The sequence below is a fragment of the Echinops telfairi genome, unplaced genomic scaffold, assembly GCF_000313985.2.
Source record: "Echinops telfairi isolate 266 unplaced genomic scaffold, ASM31398v2 ScPeMD7_7457;HRSCAF=8495, whole genome shotgun sequence".
NCBI lineage: Eukaryota > Metazoa > Chordata > Mammalia > Afrosoricida > Tenrecidae > Echinops > Echinops telfairi.
The window spans coordinates 12,041,026-12,058,281 of record NW_022111357.1 but is presented as its reverse complement, the minus strand read 5'-3'; the positions used below and the strand labels follow the sequence as shown (position 1 = coordinate 12,058,281).

The window sequence follows — 17,256 nt, the reverse complement described above, 5'->3', positions numbered from 1 at the left end:
CAGAGAGATCAAACCCGCCCAAGGATGAATTGTACTGCCCCTCTCTGTGACGTGTGATTCTATAATGATGTCCCCCTAAGGTGATATAAGGCGGGGTTAGCAATAAAGAAGGGATTGAGCTCCGGAGCCCGAGAGGCTCTCCCCGATTCCCGAGGCCTTCTCTGGCTCTCGGGCCAGGAGAGGCTCCCCGATTCTTGGTCCCCGAGGCTGCTCCTGCTCTCGTAGCCGGGTTCCCCCAACGAGGACCACCAAGTGGGGCTGAGGTGAGCAATGCTACCATGTAACGTGTCTGACTGTATTACTGTAATATCTCTCATGCTCTCGATGACTTTAATATAATGCTTGCATGTCTCAACCGTACAATTGTGCTTACTGAACCTGTAGGTAGTACTAGCGGGTGGGGCTGGCCCCTCCCCACTCCCCCCCAAATTTAACTTAATACTACACCCTGTAACTTTCACTAGCTCGAAAGAATAGTAAAATTAGTTTTGCTTTCTGCTTCTGTCTATACTTGCTTAAGTCCTATACAAATTATAAATGAGTTTTTGCCTTTAAAGATGGACTGAAATGTCCACTCGGGACTGCAATCAAAGAATCTCTTTTAGATTCTAGCAGTCCGGTTATAACTGAATAAAGACTCTTCTAAATTATCAAGACATTATAGTGGCTGTCATTTATTTGAACCTACAACAATACTAAATACAAAATGGATTGTAGGCAAGGCAAACTCAAGATTAACCAAGAACTTCTTTATTGTCATTATAATTTATATAAAGTATCATCTTAAAAATTTGTAGAGTCTGGCAACCTGCATTCTAATTTAAACCACTTGTTCTAGTTTAAAACCTGAACTACGGGGGTAAAAAACAAACAACCCCACAACCTGAACTAAGAACTCATTTGCTTGCTAAGAAAGAAAAACTCGTGCTTACCCGGGGTATGAAGAACTCATCAGCACTGAACTTATAAAGCCACTCATCCAAAAAGTGAAACAGAAGAGACTGCAAGTCATCCCCTACACAGGATCAAAAAGAACCAAAACCGTGCATTTAGTACCTCTGGTCTCCGAAAACCGGTTGGAATTTATAAGAGCAATAAATTCCTTAGGCTAACTAAGAAGCGAAAAACAGGTACCTGATCAGCTTTGTGCTTACTGTAAAAAGTGTATACTCCAGTTATTTAGAACACTGCCTATTTTGATAGCATTTCCTCCTTGTGAATCACTCACTTACCTTGAGTTTCAACTTCCACTGTGTGGAGAGGCTCAACAGTCCCGGTATCTGTCATGTAACCAAACATGGCCATTGCACACTGCTCAAACGCTTCCTCCAGAGTAGACCCCCATGCATGTAGCCTAGAGGAACACATTTGGTACACTCTGTAATCCACTAGAACGGCGGTTCTCAACCTGCAGGTTGCGACCCCTTTGGGGGTGAATGACCCTTTCACAGGGCTGCCTAAGACCATCCGAAAACATAAATATTTCACAATATACAAGTACATATTGTTTTGTGATTAATCACTATGCTTTAATTATGTTTAATTACATTCAATTTATAACAATGAAAATACATTCTGCATATCAGATATTTACATGATGATTCATAACAGTAGCAAAATGACAGCTACGAAGTAGCAATGAAAATAATTGTATGGTTGGGGGTCACTAACATGAGGAACTGTATTAAAGGCCCACGGCATTAGGAAGGTTGAGAACCACTGCACTAGAAGATGGAAGACTTGACAGAAAAACCAAAATAACATCAGTCTGAGGACAGAAAAATCAAAGGCCTCAGTCAACTCAATGGCGCCGAATTGGAGTGTTACCATACTCATCTCCTCAAAGAGCCAAGATAGGAGGGGAAAAAATGTTACCAACATCAACAAGAAACCATTCAGGGGATGGGGGGAAGAGGGAACTGATTACAATAATCAACACACAGCCACACTCCCTCCTCTTGCAGGGGGATGAACAACAGAAACCATGGGGGAAGAGAGACAGCGGTCAGTGTAAGATGTGAAAATAATAATAATTTATCCTTTATCAAGGGGTCATGGGGGAGGGGGGAAGCTGATACCAAGGGCTCAATATACAGTAAATGTCTAGAAAAGAATGACGGCAACATAAGTACAAAAATGTTTGATACAACAAATGTATGGATTGTAAGAGCACCCAATAAAATAATTAAAAAGAAAAGAAACCATTCAGCCTTCATTCTTAGCAAATGGCTCTGAATGCACAAGCTCCGGCTGTACTCACTGAACATCAGCTGTGTGGTCCAAATCTAAAAGAAAGGGGAAACCACTAGTGAAATTCTAAACTGGGCTTACAAACAAATCACAAGAAAACAACTACAACACGAAGAACATAATTCATGTCACTGAAGTCTACCCGTGAAATGGGTAGTGCTTTGTCTTACATACTTTACCCAATTAGAAGCATAATAATTTTAGTTCATTAGTTTAAAAACATCAATCATCCTTACAGAACTAGAAAATGTGGGCACTCGACACCTTTTGCTATTCGTTTACCCGGCAAAGTTAGTTGCTTTGTTAAAGCTCTTTTTAAACTTTCTATTGTCAATTGGGTGAATGTTTGTTTACAGAGCATGAATTTCCCATTCAACCATTCATGTTTCATGTCCCTGTTGCAATCCCCACAAGATAACATCACATCTTCAATTTCCTCCTTGTGTGATGTTTCCTAACCCTTCCAGCCTTCTGAACTTTGTCTCTCACGTGGTTGATCATTCTAAGGAATGTGAGTGTACCTCCCTAGCGTTACTGTTTATCTTACGGATTTCTCTAAATCTGTGTCTTGGAAGAAGTACAGCTAGACTGATTAAAGGCAAGGATGTAGATGAGCATATTATTAGGGGAAACCAGTCCCTGGAAAAGGACATCACGCTTGGTAAAGCAGAGGGCAGCGTAGGTAAATACATATTGTTAAATATCCTGAGAAGCCTGTATAGAGGTTTTTACAAGTTTGTGGAAAATTGAATTAAAAGATAATGGAATTAACCCATGATTTTTTATGTCCTTTGTGCATATTCATGGGGATACTCCCATTCTCCTATAACATGTTCCCATTGGATCTGTTATCTCAACATTTTCAGACTATTATTAATCCATAGCACAACTTCTCTGGAAGACAAGAATCAATGCATTTGAACTATGCTATTGGTGAAGAATATTGAAAGTAACATAGATTTCTAGAACAAACAAACCTGTCTTCGAAGTAGTGCAACCAGAATGCTCCTCAGAGGATGAGAAGTTTCTATCTCCCTTACTTTGGACGTGTTATCAGGAGAGGCCAATCCCTAGAAAAGGACATCGCACTTGGTAGGGGATCAGCAGAAATGAAGACCCTCAACAAGATGACTGACACAGTAGCTCTAACAGTGGGCTCAAGCACCACACCGACTATGAGAACAGAGCAGAAATAGGCAGCGTTAAGTTTCATTCTACGTAGGGTCTCTGAGCTCGAACCCACTCAACACCTAACAACAACAACCACGTAAGAGACACACTTGTAAGAGACACACTTAAAGAAACTTCTTAGATAACAGGACTGAATAACTGAATCTGAAGGCTAAGGGTCAAAGTCTGCGGGCTAAGTCAATTGACAAAAACACACTTCCTAAAGATAATGTTCTATATTGTAGTCTGGTGAGGGATCTTAAAAGCTTTAGAGAGGCCATTCCAGAAGCAACGATTGATATTTATCCCTCAGTGGCACACAGAATAAATAAAACCATTTTTAAAGCAAGAAGCCATTAGTCCAAAGGGCTAATGGTCCACAGAAGCCACATCTTCCTCTAAACTGAGAACAGAAGAACTAGATGGTGCCCCACTACCACTACCAAACACTCTGACCCAAGATCACAAAATAAAGCCGCAATTACTTGTTTTTTTTTTAAAAAAGAACAAAAGTCAAAGTGAAAAAAAGAAAAACAGACCAGATTTAGTGAGAAAATATTCTAGAGGTTCCAAGACGAATGCCCTAAGAAAACCTTCTAGCGGGGCAATGAATGTACAAATGCGATTTACACAATTGATGTGTGTATGGGTTGTGATAAGAGTTGTATGAGCCCCCAATAAAACGATTTAAAAATAAATAATAAAAAAAAAAAAGAAAACCTTCTAGCCATGTGACAAATGTGCTCCTCAGAACAATCAACTATGTGAGACCAAAAGGGCAACATTTGCCGAAAACCAAAGATGAGAAGACGGAGGGAGGCAGGGCAGCCAGATGAATGTAATTAGCAAAGTGTTGACACATTGCAGGGTCTGCAACGAATGTCATGGAATAATGTTCAGTATGAACTATTAATTAGGAAAATGAATTAACTATGTAAACTTTCACCCAAAGCAGGAAAAATGGTTGCTGTTGTTTTCTAATAAGTGTAAAGAGAGAGATACACACTCCTACACTGCCTGTGAGGGCATAAATTAATACAATCTCTCTGGAAGGCAAATTGACAGTAACAGTCAATGTAAAAAATGCATATATACTTTGACAAAGCAATTCACTGATGACATCCAGAAATTAATTCTACACATATAAGAGTACTACTACATGCACAAAACAATACATATACAAATATATTCACTACAGCACTGCTTTGCAATAGCAAAAGAACGTAAACATCGTAACTATTCATCAGCTGGAAATGAGTTTAAATGGTAGAACATCTTTGTACGTAAACAGAAGGAAATGGTAATGCCACTGGCTCTAGAGAGATGGATTAAGTAAGTGAATGGGGATCAGGAATGAACGTTTGCTTTTCACTGCATACCTATTATATCCTTTTGAATCATATATATCACCTTATATTAAAAGTAATTTTTAAATAATCATTTTATTAGGGGCTGGTACAACTCATCACAATCTGTACATACGTCATCTGTGTCCAGCACTTTAGTACATATTAAAAGTAATTTTTAAACTTTTTCAGTTTGAAAGAGATACACAGGGTCCAGAAAGAACAAAAACCCACGAGACTACGGGCAAGTGGATTTTATGTGGTGGAAAATCAGTGGAGGATTTAAAACAGGCAAATAAGCCCGAGGGTCGTTCCCCAAACTACATCCACGTTAGCGATGATATAGCCTAACTCACTGCCACGGAGTGGTTCTGACGCACAGTGACCCTGCAGAACCGAGTGGAATCCTCCAAAGAAAGAATCGAGAAGCCAAGGCAGTTTACCTGACTAATCCACGGGCAGAGTCAGTTCTTTTGACTACCAACATAACCTATGTAAAACACATCGGAACCCTATTTGACTTTCCGAGTCCTCTCCCGTCACACAGCTAATGACTCCACCGTTGAGGTACACACCTAGGGTGGCTGCCGCGCAAATCCTTGAAAATGCGGCTATTTTTAGAATTAGCATATCACAAGAGAAATGGTTAGCCGTAGATGAAAGAAGTTCAAGAGACTGCAACTGTGGGAGGCCAGGTTTCCCAACTCTAGGACCAGGTGAAACTTGCCTTCGGTGTGGGGAGAGTGTGAAAACAAGGACCGAAGGGGATCCGCCTACAACACCTTTTGGGGCAGGGTGAGAGGCGAGGCCGGAAGCCGCGGCCAAGGAGAAGGGGACGTGCCTGTGCCCAGGTCTGGAGAGGAAAGCCACCTACTCACACTCATACTTCCGATTAAGTGGAGGATATTTGGCCTTGACCGCCTTCTGCTTCTCAGTCAAATTGTAGTCTCTCTCGTCTTCACTCTCTTGCGCCATGACCGCCGGGATTAGCACTCCACTTCCGCCCTTCCCGAGCCGGACTTCCGCTATCGACGCCCAGACGCGCCACTTTAAAGGGCCAGCACTCCAATTTCGGAGTAGCCGACGTCGTTTAGTTCCTCGGACTCCCGTCTAGGTTGCGCCACCTGGAGTAAACCTTTCAAGGGCCAAGGACTCATCTTCTGAACTTGCTTCAATAGTTCTTTCTTAGAAACGAGTTGAAGGACCTAGGAGTACAGGACGCCTGGATCAGACATTTCTAGCCCTGAATGATAAAGATTTCTCCTCTCCATCGCTTCCGAAACTGATAACTAAATGACAACACTAAATTAATTTGAGCACTTTGGAAAAAAATCATGACTTTAACAGCCAGTAAGAAAATGGCTGCCCCCAGAAGAGTGCGGGCGAACTGCGCCCCTCCAACCACACCGCTCACGTGACCCGGGGCGTGCGCACTTCGACAGCCCCCGCGCGCGCGCAAACGAAGGCAGGCTACTCGGCCGTGTGGGGGAGGGGCCGAAGCGCGCGCCACGGACCCGCGAAAAAGCAACTCCGCGCCTCAGGATAGGCTACGAGCGCGGCTTCCCCGCCCACCCATCCTTTCACTGCGCTCTGATTGGCCGACGTTTGCGCGGAGGCGCGCGAGTCCATCCTCCAGCAGGAGCAGCAGGAAACAATAGAGGCCGCGCGCGCGGAGCGAGCGCCCGCAGCCTCCCCGCCCCTCCCGCAACGCTCTCCTCGCAGCTCCTGCCCGGCGCTCCAGTCCGACTGCCCGCCATGGCCGACAAGGAAGGTGAGGGTGCTGTGGCCGACTCCGGAGGTCCCAGGGAAGCCTCGGCTCCGCTGCGGCCTCGACTCGGCCTAACAGCGAGGGCAGGCCCGACTTTGCGGAGCGCGGTTCCCAGCGCCGAAGGCAGGAGGGGAAGGCTCCCCGCGGGGCGGGCGGGCTAGCGGCGCGCAGCGGGACGTTGGGTCCCGCTGGCAGCCTCCCCGCGTTCCCTGGCCGCGCACCCGCCGTTTTCCCGGGTTTCCCTGCACCCCTCCCTGTCCCCAGGGGCCGGTGTCGGGGCCTCCCCGTCGGCCCCGGATCACCCGCTCCTCAGGAGAGTGTGCCCCGAAGGCCCGGGCAGCGAACGGTAACGGAGCCCCGGCCTGCCCTCGCCCGAGAGGAGTTCCGGCGCCAGCCCGCGAGGTGGAGAAGGCTGAGGGCCTCCGCCTCGGAGCAGACCCACGTCCCTCCATTTCAGAATCCGGACTCGGGAGCCATGCTGGCAGGACCGTGCGTGCTCGGTGAGCCTTTTATGCCTAACGTCTTCGTTCTCGCTCTTTTAGCAGCCTTTGATGACGCCGTGGAAGAACGCGTGATCAACGAGGAGTACAAGATATGGAAGAAGAACACCCCTTTTCTTTACGATTTGGTGATGACCCATGCTCTGGAGTGGCCCAGCCTAACTGCACAGTGGCTTCCAGATGTGACCAGGTGATGTGAACCTCTGAATACGTACACTTTTATTATGCCTTCCGTTTTTCCGATTGTTGTCCGAACCCTGTTTTCCTCTCCCCATTCTCCTGGAGAAGACAAGGATAAAACTGTTGACACTGTCCTCTAGGGCCAATAGGTAGTGATGCATCTGAGAAAACTCGTGGGGGGTGCCTTTCTCTGATAATTAATCTTATAAAGAGCCATATTACACCTATAGTTGCCCGATTAAGACTAGAGATTCGTCAGCTTTTCAGAATTCGTCAACATTGTGATGACCCCAATTTGTTCAAGGAAACGTATCGGAGCTCACACAGTTAGTTGCTGGTATTTAACTGGTTTATAGAAAAAAACAGAAGGCCTGGTATTTGGTCCAAAGAGGTTTGCCTAAAGTCCAGTGAGGGGGCCTTCAAAAGGTTGTGGGGTTTTAAAAATAATCAACTTGTCTCCTGACTGCTTTGAAACACACACACCCTCTCCATGTTATGTGTGATAGAAACTTACCCACTGCCAGAGGGTCAACTAACTCCAACTCAAGCATGTAAAAATAAAAAGGAGTGCTCCGTAAGTGCTCTTTCTCAGGGGTCAGGTTCCCCAGGGCTCCTGGGTGGGTTTGAACTGCCTACCTTTCAGTTGCTGAGATCAAACACCCAGGGATCTCAACTAATATAGATTTTATTTTATTTTTAATTTTCATATATGGGGGGTCTGGTTTACACCTGATAAAGGGGGAGCCTTCCACAAGTTTAGATAAGAGGCCTTTCCCGGCTTGATTCCTGTGTAGAATAACAGATAAAATAATGAGAGAAAGGGGAAATTGCCCTTACGTGTGGCATCAAGGAAGGTTTCTAGGAGGAAATGGCAATCCAAAGATGAAAGTGAACTTAAAAAATAAACACTTAAAGTTTCAGCACAACCTGCCTGTTGGAATCGTGGTCTTCCTGGGAAGTACCTCTAGAGAAGCATTTAAAGAAGTTACAACGTCACTGTTTCATCATGGCTTCTTTCGCATTTGTTCGAAAACTGCTTTAAATTTCAGAATAGCAGTCAAGATTAAGTGCCTGGTAACAGAATTACTTGAGAAACTCAGGTCTCTAGAAATCAATTGATTTGCAGTTCATCCCAGTAGTACAGATGTTTAACATAGTTGCTGTATTAAGAATAAGATTGATAAGAGAGTTACCTTCACAGGATATAAAGAAAAATGTAACACAAAGTCCTGGTAAACACTAGAAACTTAATTAAAGCCTTCTTTATTCATGACCACAGGTCTCCCTTTCAGCTCATCATCAGAATTACCTGGGGAGTTCAGGAATAAGTGCAGTTGTTTCTGTGAGTTCTCAAGAGTCGTCCAGGCTGTTTATAATCTGATGGTCATTCAGGGCCTTTGAGAAGTAGCTGAATGGAGATTCCAGATTGATGTGCTAAATTGTATCCAAATATTGGCCACTTGGGGTATTGCCCCTAGGGGAGGAAAATGATTTTTAAATCCATAATTTGGGGGTTTTTGGTGTTTTTGTTGTTTTTTTTTAAGTTTCCCAAGTTAAATATTTACAAAATAAAGTATAGTTCTCTGCCCAACCATTGCCTCGGTGCCACAAGAGCCACTCCATCATCTGGAATGTAAAAGGCCTGGTACAAGGGCACATGCTCACCTTGTTGGAGGTCGAGCGACAAGCCCAGAGGCTATGCTGGGCCCTGGATAGCTGGTCAACCACTTGATCAACTGGGATAAGCTGTGGCTGTTCAATAAAGCATATATGTTGTATGTTTAAAAATATGTACTTGTGTATTTCTTCATGTATGCAGCCCAATGGAGGGGATAAATTACAAGTTGAAGATCGGGTTCTTCGCGACTTTCTCATCATAAACAGTGCCCTTGATGTCCATGTCTATATCGCTGGCATTGTGCTCTCCATTGATGTTAATGTGAGTGATGATCCTGAATTGCTCTTACAGACCAGAAGGGAAAGATTTCAGCATTCATCGACTTGTCTTGGGCACACATACATCGGACGAGCAAAACCACCTTGTGATAGCCAGTGTGCAGCTCCCTAATGATGATGCTCAGTTTGATGCCTCACACTACGACAGTGAGAAAGGAGGTAGGACTCTTAAAAATGGAAGAAGGAATTGTGTGCCAATTTTAACTCAACTCATAAAAAGTGTGTATGGCATGTGGAAGTCCCCTCTCAAGTTAAAGCTTTGGAAAGCAGTGTGGGCACTGAACGTTCGTCCTAGATGTCAAAATTACTTGACAGGCCTTTGTATTTTTGCTACAATCCTTTAATGTTGGATGTTCCAGAGTTACAAATCCACCATATATCGCTGCTGCGCGTTTGTGTATTCCCTACAGAAGCAGTATTACTCTTAAGGGAGGGAAAGTTGGGGGAGTGGTGAAAACAGTTTTATTATGTATACTGTGCTAAGTCCAGGTATACATACAGGCATTTGTGAAAATTAGATTTTCTCAAGAAGAGTTGGGGGGATTTCAGCACGTTGATTCAGACTCACACAGCATTGCACAAATTATAGATGTTTATGGACACTGACAACCTCCTCTTTCTCAGAGAGGCTGGTGCAGTGGTTCTCAACCTTCCTCATGCCTCGACCCTTTAATACGGTTCCTTGTGTTGTGGTGACCCTCAACCTACACATTATTTTCGTTGCTACTTCATAACTGGAATTTTGCTACTTTTATGAATCATAATGTAAATATCTGATATGTAGGTTGGATTTTCTTTTTTTTTAATCATTTTATTAGGGGCTCATACAATTCATAACAATCCATACATACATCAATTGTGTAAAACGCATTTGTACATTCATTGCCCTCATCATTCTCAAAACATTTCCTCTCCACTTAAGCCCCCAGCATTAGGTCCTCATTTTTCCCCTCCCTCATAAGCCCTTGATAATTTATAAATTTTATTTTGTCATATCTTACCCTGTCCGACATCTCCCTTCACCCACTTTTCTGTTGTCCATCCCCCAGGGAGGAGGTCACATATAGTTCCGCAGGATGGATTTTCATTGTTAGAAATTGAACGTAATTGAGGACCTAATGCCAGGGGCTTAAGTGGAGAGGAAATGTTTTGAGAATGAGGGCAATGAATGTACAAATGTGCTTTGCACAATTGATGTATGTATGGATTGTGATGAGTTGTATGAGCCACTAATAAAATGGTTTTTAAAAAGTTGAACATAATTAAAGCATAGTGATGTAATCACAAAAAAACAATATGAAATTATACATTGTGAAATATTTCTAATTACAAATAATTGAGATTTTGTCTTGAAGGCATGGTGTAGCGTGGGTAACAGTCTTATATAACAACAGTAAGCTACGTTGCTATATTTTGCGACAGTGTGCGTAAAAAGCCAAGGACAGTGCACAGTTTGAGATAGCTTTCTCACCAGATCAACATATCTACATGTGGGCAGACCCACCTTGGAGACAATAGAGGAGCGGTGTCTTGGTTCCTAAGACCATCAGAATAATGTGTTTTCTGGTCGTCTTAGGCAACCCCTGTGAAAGGGTCGTTTGACCCCCAAAAGGGTCTCGACCCACAGGTTGAAAACCACTGGGCTGGTGGGTTTGAATTGCCAACTAATGGTTGGGAGCCCAAGGCCAATGGCACTTAACGATAGATAAAAAGATTACATTTATAGAACCTGCTTAATTACCAATTTTTAGAAGATATCCTTAAGGGAATGATTTTTTCATATGAAATATTTATTCATCCTTTCAGAAGAGGTTGGAATTAGTGTGTTTTACTGTTGTCCTGAACTCAAATGATCAGGACATAGAAGGCTTTCAATTGAGAGTTCTCGAAATGATGGAATGTTTCTTGTTTTTTACATTAGATTTTTTGTGGTAATCTCTTGTATTCTCAGTTCTTTTGGACTCGTTATTAGTCAGAATTGTAGTTATGCAGTCATTTGATGGTTCGATGTTTAACTTAATCCAGTGCAAAATGCAATTTTGTGTTACCTAAATGTAACAGTAGGATGTGATTACTGAAAAGTTAGACTGTTTTGGAGGAGAATGGGGCTCGATTTTTGTGCCAATAAGTTGTGATGGTTTTAATAAATTAATCAGCTTCTCTGAGCCTTCGTGGTTTTTTACTATTTCTCTTTTTTCTGTTAAATGAAGAGAAAGTATTTAGGTTGGAAGTTTGATTATTGAGACAAATCAAATATTCTGATAATATAGCAAGTTGTAAGGTAAATAAAATAAAATATAAAGTATATTGAGATCACTGTTAAGTCAAAAAAAAGGTTTTCTCAGCGATTTATCCCAGTATTGAATCACTCAGCAAATAATGTGTGCTTGTAGGTGAGTTTGAGTGGTTTTGTTTTGTTTTGAATTGCCAATTTTCATGAGAGGGCTTCAAAAAGTTCATAGGAAAATTCCATTATCTTTCTGTTCCATTTTTCCATGGATTTTCAGAGCCCCTCGTGTATCATCCAGGTTTATGTCATTTGAAAGGCTTTTCTCCTAAGCCCTTGAATGTCTATCCATTTTCTTCTGATTCTTTTACATTTTTTAACATTAAAACTAATCCTTTTGGTGTTAGTGACTAGGAATCCAAGCTTTCCCCCCCCCCAAAATGAGTACTTATTGAGTACTCTGTTTCCCCCTTGTTAAATGGCATCTTTTAACATTTACTAGTTGCCATTTCTGGTACTTAGATGTCTTATTGCCCTTTTATGTTCTAATGAGACCCTTCCCTCTTTTACTAATGCTTAATACTGACCATCCATAAATCATAATAACAATTTAATCCTTACAGGGAGCCTTGTTAGAGATTTTGTAACATGCTCCGAGGTTACACAGCATATCTCCCATGGTTTCCTTTTCCTTTATTTAAAAAATCTAAGTTGTCTCAGATATGGTGCTGAAAATGGGGCAGCTGCCTCCATATGATCTAGACTGGTGGAAAGAAATATCGCTTCAGTTTCTTAGATGGTAGTAAGATTCAGCCTGGCAGTCATCTCATTTTTAACTCTGAAAATAGATGTAAAAATGTTTTACCTCATACCCTTTTACCAGGATCGTCAAATATCAGCACATGTATTTCTAGCATCCTATTTGGGGTGCTGGTTTTGTATTAACAACCAGTCTTTTGTCATATATATAATCCGTAGAGTCATGAAGAAATATTTTGTTTATTTGACTTAGAATGTTAGAAGTTCTACTTAACTTTATTTATTTATTTAAATCATTTTATTGGGGGCTTATACAACTCATCACAATCCATACATACATCCATTGTGTGTCAGGCATACTTGTATATTTCTTGCCCTCATCATTCTCAAAACATTTGCTTTCTACTTGAGCCCTTGGTATCAGCTCCTCATTTTTCCCCTCCCTCCCGTTCCCTCTCCCCCTCCCTCATGAGCCCTTGATGATTTATAAATTAATATTTTGTCATACCTTACACTGTCCGGTGTCTCCTTTCACCTGCTTTTCTGTGTCTGTCCCCTAGGAAGGAGGTTACATGCAGATCCTTGTAATTGGTTCCCCCTTTCTACCCCACCTTCCCTCCACCCTCCAGGTATCACCACTCTCATCATTGGTCCTGAAGGGGTCATCTGTCCTGGATTGCACTACATTTATGTAGAGAGACATGAACCTTATGTATATTGATAGCTCAGCTTGTCTTTTCTACTTTAAATTTGGCCTTTTGACTGGTGGTCCCTAATTAGGAATTATGAATCCTTTAACTTGTTTACTGTGCTTTCCTTAACCATTTAGGACAGCGCTCCGTGTAGTATATGCTGAGTTCTGAGAACCCGTTATATCTTGGCTCTGTGCCCCCTATTGCTTTTCCCTGTATTATAGCTGCTTTTTCATAGGAGAAGGTGAGCAGGAGTTTGTCATTTGTGTGCTTATCTTCCCATACCCAGAGGAAAAGCTGCTTGAGGTTCACATCTCATGCCATCTTTTGTGTATAGTGTAGGTGCCCGTAGGTCTTCTCACCCATTTGAATTTACTTAAAAGTTAGATACCTTATGGATATGGTATTTGGGCCTTCAAAATTGAAGACCTCACCTAAATCCTAAGCTGGTAAGGAAAATTAGGCCTAGATCTAGCTCATTTTAGAGCTTTTGCCACCTTGTGCTGCCTTCTATAATACTTTGATCATTAGCTACCTGTTTATATATTAACTTGCCAAGATTCATATAGTCACAAATTAGATTATTACACATTGATTGCTAACCAGCCATATTTGAGAGGAATCTGCATGCAGTAGTCAAGTAGGAATTTAAAAATGTTTCTTTAATCTGGTACTTGTCTACCTAGTCTATTTGAACCAGGAGTTTGCTGGGCAAATGTTAGTGGGAGGTCAGGAAAATAAGGCAGCGTGACTCTGTTTTTCCTCATTGGCTAAGAAACACTGTGGTAGGGAGGAGATAAGAACATGGGCTGGTATTTCAGAAATAAAGGTCAGCCTGAACTAGAGCTTCAGATACATGATGTAGGTGGGAGGAGAATGCTTTGGTACCTAACGTGGTGTACTTGTTATTTGTTAAAATAAGAGATTGGACTTTATTTGCTCATTTATTTGGTGCTTGAAATTTGATTTGACAACTGCATGTTGAAAATCTGCTTTGGAAGTGGAAGTTTCAAGTAAAAATACATTTATGTATATACCATTGCCATCAAGTTGATTTTGACTCATAGCAATCCTACATTGAGTTTCTACGCCTGTGTGTATTAGGTATATGATCATCAAGGGTTATTGTAGGTAGCTCTGAAGGAGTACTAGACTAGGAATATAAAGAATGGGGATTCTTTATGGCTCCTGTTTATTAGTCATGTCACTAATAAATGAACAAATCACTGTGAGCTTTTGTTTCCTTGTCTAAAAGATAACTGTCTTGCCTACTATATCAGATTGTGGTGGGAATTAAAGAAAGGGCAGGAAGCACTTTGGTGCTGACAAGTACCTAGATTACTTCTAGTACTATGCCAAATATGAAGGGAGAGGCAGCTGTCTTAGACTTACTATATACAGTAGCTCTTGCTTTGTCAGTTGCAATTAATTAATGTGTGTCATTTACAGAATTTGGAGGTTTTGGCTCTGTCAGTGGCAAGATTGAAATAGAAATCAAGATCAATCACGAAGGAGAAGTCAACCGGGCCCGTTACATGCCCCAGAACCCTTGCATCATTGCAACCAAGACTCCATCCAGTGATGTTCTTGTTTTTGACTACACGAAACACCCTTCTAAACCAGGTATGGCATCGTTATGGAAATGCACTGTTCCACTCAATCTGAATTTGATTGTTTATTTGCATAATTTAATAGCTTGTAGTTCATACTGTGTGTGAGTATTCTGTATTCATGCCTCTTTAAACGAAGTGGGATCGGAGGAGAGACTATATAGTACAACAGGATGGTGATGCAGCTTAAGCATGACGGACTTGGTCACAATGAGTTCCTACTTGCTTATTAGTGGGAAGGGCTTGAGTGTTTCTTCTCTAACAGGTCCAGCTTTCACACGCTTTGCCGTACTTAGTAGACTGTACACTGCTGATGTGCCTGTTAACCTTGCAGACCCTTCTGGAGAGTGTAACCCAGACTTGCGTCTCCGCGGACATCAGAAGGAAGGCTATGGACTTTCGTGGAACCCAAATCTCAGCGGCCACTTGCTTAGTGCTTCAGATGATCATGTGCGTATCCTTCATGTGTTTTTGTTGTTGTTTGTTTTTTAATTATTTTATTGGGGGGCTCATCACAATCCACACATCCATCCATTGTGTCAAGCACATATGCACATTTGTTGCCCTCATCATTCTCAAAACATTTGCCTCCCACTTTAGCCCCTAATATCAGATCCTTCATGTTTTTGAAGCAGATCTGGGCTTGTCATCGCTCGGGGGTTTTTTTGAGGGTCGGATAGGGTAGTCATCCTTTTGTAAAATGCTTGATTTTGCATTTAAGACCATCTGCCTGTGGGATATCAGTGCTGTTCCAAAGGAAGGAAAAGTGGTGGATGCAAAAACCATCTTCACTGGACATACTGCAGTAGTTGAAGATGTTTCCTGGCATCTGCTTCATGAGTCTCTGTTTGGTTCGGTTGCTGATGATCAGAAGCTCATGATGTAAGTAGAATCCGCTTTCCATTCATAATATTAAGTCTTACATGTAGCCACCCATTTCATACATCTTGTATTTCTTTTTCACTAAAGCTGGGATACTCGTTCAAACAATACTTCCAAACCAAGCCACTCAGTTGATGCTCACACTGCTGAAGTGAACTGCCTTTCTTTCAATCCTTATAGTGAATTCATTCTTGCCACAGGATCCGCTGACAAGGTTTGTTTGATACATTTTAAGAGAGAACATGGTGAATTTCTCCAGGTGTTTTTTGTGTTTTTTTCTATCTCATAAAGACACTGCATTTGCATTTTTTCTTATTTACATAGACTGTTGCTTTGTGGGATCTAAGAAATCTGAAACTCAAGTTGCATTCCTTTGAATCACATAAGGATGAAATATTCCAGGTAAGAGAAAGTAGTGGTGCTAATCTGTTTCGGAAAATCTGGATGGTGTGTGGCATTACTATAAATAATAAAGTTCCTGTGTGCCTGTGGGAATTCGGATTCTTTTTACTCCTTTTTTGCTTCTGTACTTTCTCAAATTGGTGATTGACTAACATTCTTGAGGAGGTATACAGAATGCTAGTCCTTATTCCCCTATCAGCTTTACTACTGACTTTTCCCTCCTTATTTCCGTTCTTTCATTCTTCATAATCTATTGATTTCTTCATTTAAGCCTAATTCTGCCTTAACAGTATAAGCTGCTTAAGATGCAAAGCCCTCTGAGCCAGTTCTGAAAATAATTGCTCTGATATGTTGGAAACTCATTGTTAAGGCACAGATGGGCCAGTCTAATGACAGGTTATATATTTTCATAAAAGAAGTTATTTAGGTGTTGATTTTAACTGTAATGTTTACCTCTGAGTTAAAACTTAGAAATCGGAGGTGGGGGTTGATAAGGGCTCAAATAGAAAGTGCTTTGAAAATAATAATGCCATCATGCACAAATGTGACTGATACAATTGATGTATAGATTGTTGTAAGAGCCCTCAATAAAATTAATTTTTTTAACCCTTCAAAATTATTAAATGTATTTCAGGTAATTGTGCCACAGTTTTTTAATTGCCATTTTTCCTGTTGCCATCTTGGGTACAGGTTCAGTGGTCGCCTCACAATGAAACCATTTTGGCTTCCAGTGGTACTGATCGTAGACTGAATGTCTGGGACTTAAGGTAAAACCTTGGATTAATTACTCCTTTATTCAGTTGCAGAAGCCCCCGTGGTATGGTGGAATTCGGTGTCATGGTATAACCAGAATATCAGGCTATTAACCAAAAGGACCCCACTAGCTGCCTCGTGATGGACCCCAGGTGGTGTAATTATTAGGTGTTAGGCTGCAATGTGAATGGTTGGCAGCTTGAAACCAAGAGGAGTTCTGAGGTAAAACACTGGGCTTTCTGCTCCTGTAAACTGTTAGCCTTGGAGCCCCTCAGGGGTCACGATGAGTCAGCAATGACTCGATAGCAGTGAAAGCTTCCTGGGGAGAGAAATGCGACCGTCTTCCACTAGATTTATAGCTGCTGGTCTGTCCTGTAGAGTTGCTATGAGTTAGACTTAAGTTGGCATCAATGAATTAGATTCTGGTTTCTTTGCAATTATATTTTATTGATGTTTTCAAAAGGTGGTTGGCTCCAGGTAGATCAGTGTTAACTTTTAAATTCATTCTGCTCTAGTAAAATTGGAGAGGAACAATCCCCAGAAGATGCAGAAGATGGACCACCAGAGTTGTTGGTATGTCATCAACACTAACCACTTCCTGAAATAACCCGAAATTTAATATACTCTGTTTTTCATATCTTTCATATTCTGTCTTTCAGTTTATTCATGGTGGTCACACTGCCAAGATATCTGACTTCTCCTGGAATCCCAATGAACCTTGGGTGATTTGTTCTGTATCAGAAGATAACATCATGCAAGTG

At 41.8% G+C, this 17,256-nt stretch overlaps 2 protein-coding genes across 5 annotated transcripts in view; one reads left to right on the top strand and one right to left on the bottom strand.

Annotated features, from left to right (window-relative positions):
• The window catches only part of ZBTB8OS (zinc finger and BTB domain containing 8 opposite strand), an 11,491-nt gene extending 5,366 nt beyond the window's left edge, over positions 1-6,125 (bottom strand). The window contains exons 1-4 of one of the 4 annotated variants that reach the window (XM_004705002.2): positions 5,645-6,123; positions 2,261-2,285; positions 1,233-1,354; positions 933-1,015 (exon numbers count right to left, since the gene is read on the bottom strand). In XM_004705002.2, coding sequence (XP_004705059.1) covers positions 933-1,015; positions 1,233-1,354; positions 2,261-2,285; positions 5,645-5,741 — 327 coding nt within the window. In that variant the 5' untranslated portion in view covers positions 5,742-6,123. Of the gene's footprint in view, positions 1-932; positions 1,016-1,232; positions 1,355-2,260; positions 2,286-5,644 lie in introns of all 4 variants that reach the window. The other 3 variants (XM_004705003.2, XM_045299042.1, XM_045299043.1) reach the window with 3 other exon arrangements.
• Positions 6,126-6,456: 331 nt separating this feature from the next.
• Positions 6,457-17,256, top strand: part of RBBP4 (RB binding protein 4, chromatin remodeling factor) — a 12,330-nt gene continuing 1,530 nt past the window's right edge. Inside the window, exons 1-11 of the mRNA XM_013005261.2 lie at positions 6,457-6,537; positions 7,077-7,224; positions 9,184-9,329; positions 14,298-14,471; positions 14,793-14,908; positions 15,180-15,340; positions 15,428-15,554; positions 15,665-15,742; positions 16,433-16,509; positions 17,011-17,068; positions 17,155-17,253. Coding sequence (XP_012860715.1) covers positions 6,522-6,537; positions 7,077-7,224; positions 9,184-9,329; positions 14,298-14,471; positions 14,793-14,908; positions 15,180-15,340; positions 15,428-15,554; positions 15,665-15,742; positions 16,433-16,509; positions 17,011-17,068; positions 17,155-17,253 — 1,200 coding nt within the window. The 5' untranslated portion in view covers positions 6,457-6,521. The remainder of the gene's footprint in view (positions 6,538-7,076; positions 7,225-9,183; positions 9,330-14,297; positions 14,472-14,792; positions 14,909-15,179; positions 15,341-15,427; positions 15,555-15,664; positions 15,743-16,432; positions 16,510-17,010; positions 17,069-17,154; positions 17,254-17,256) is intronic.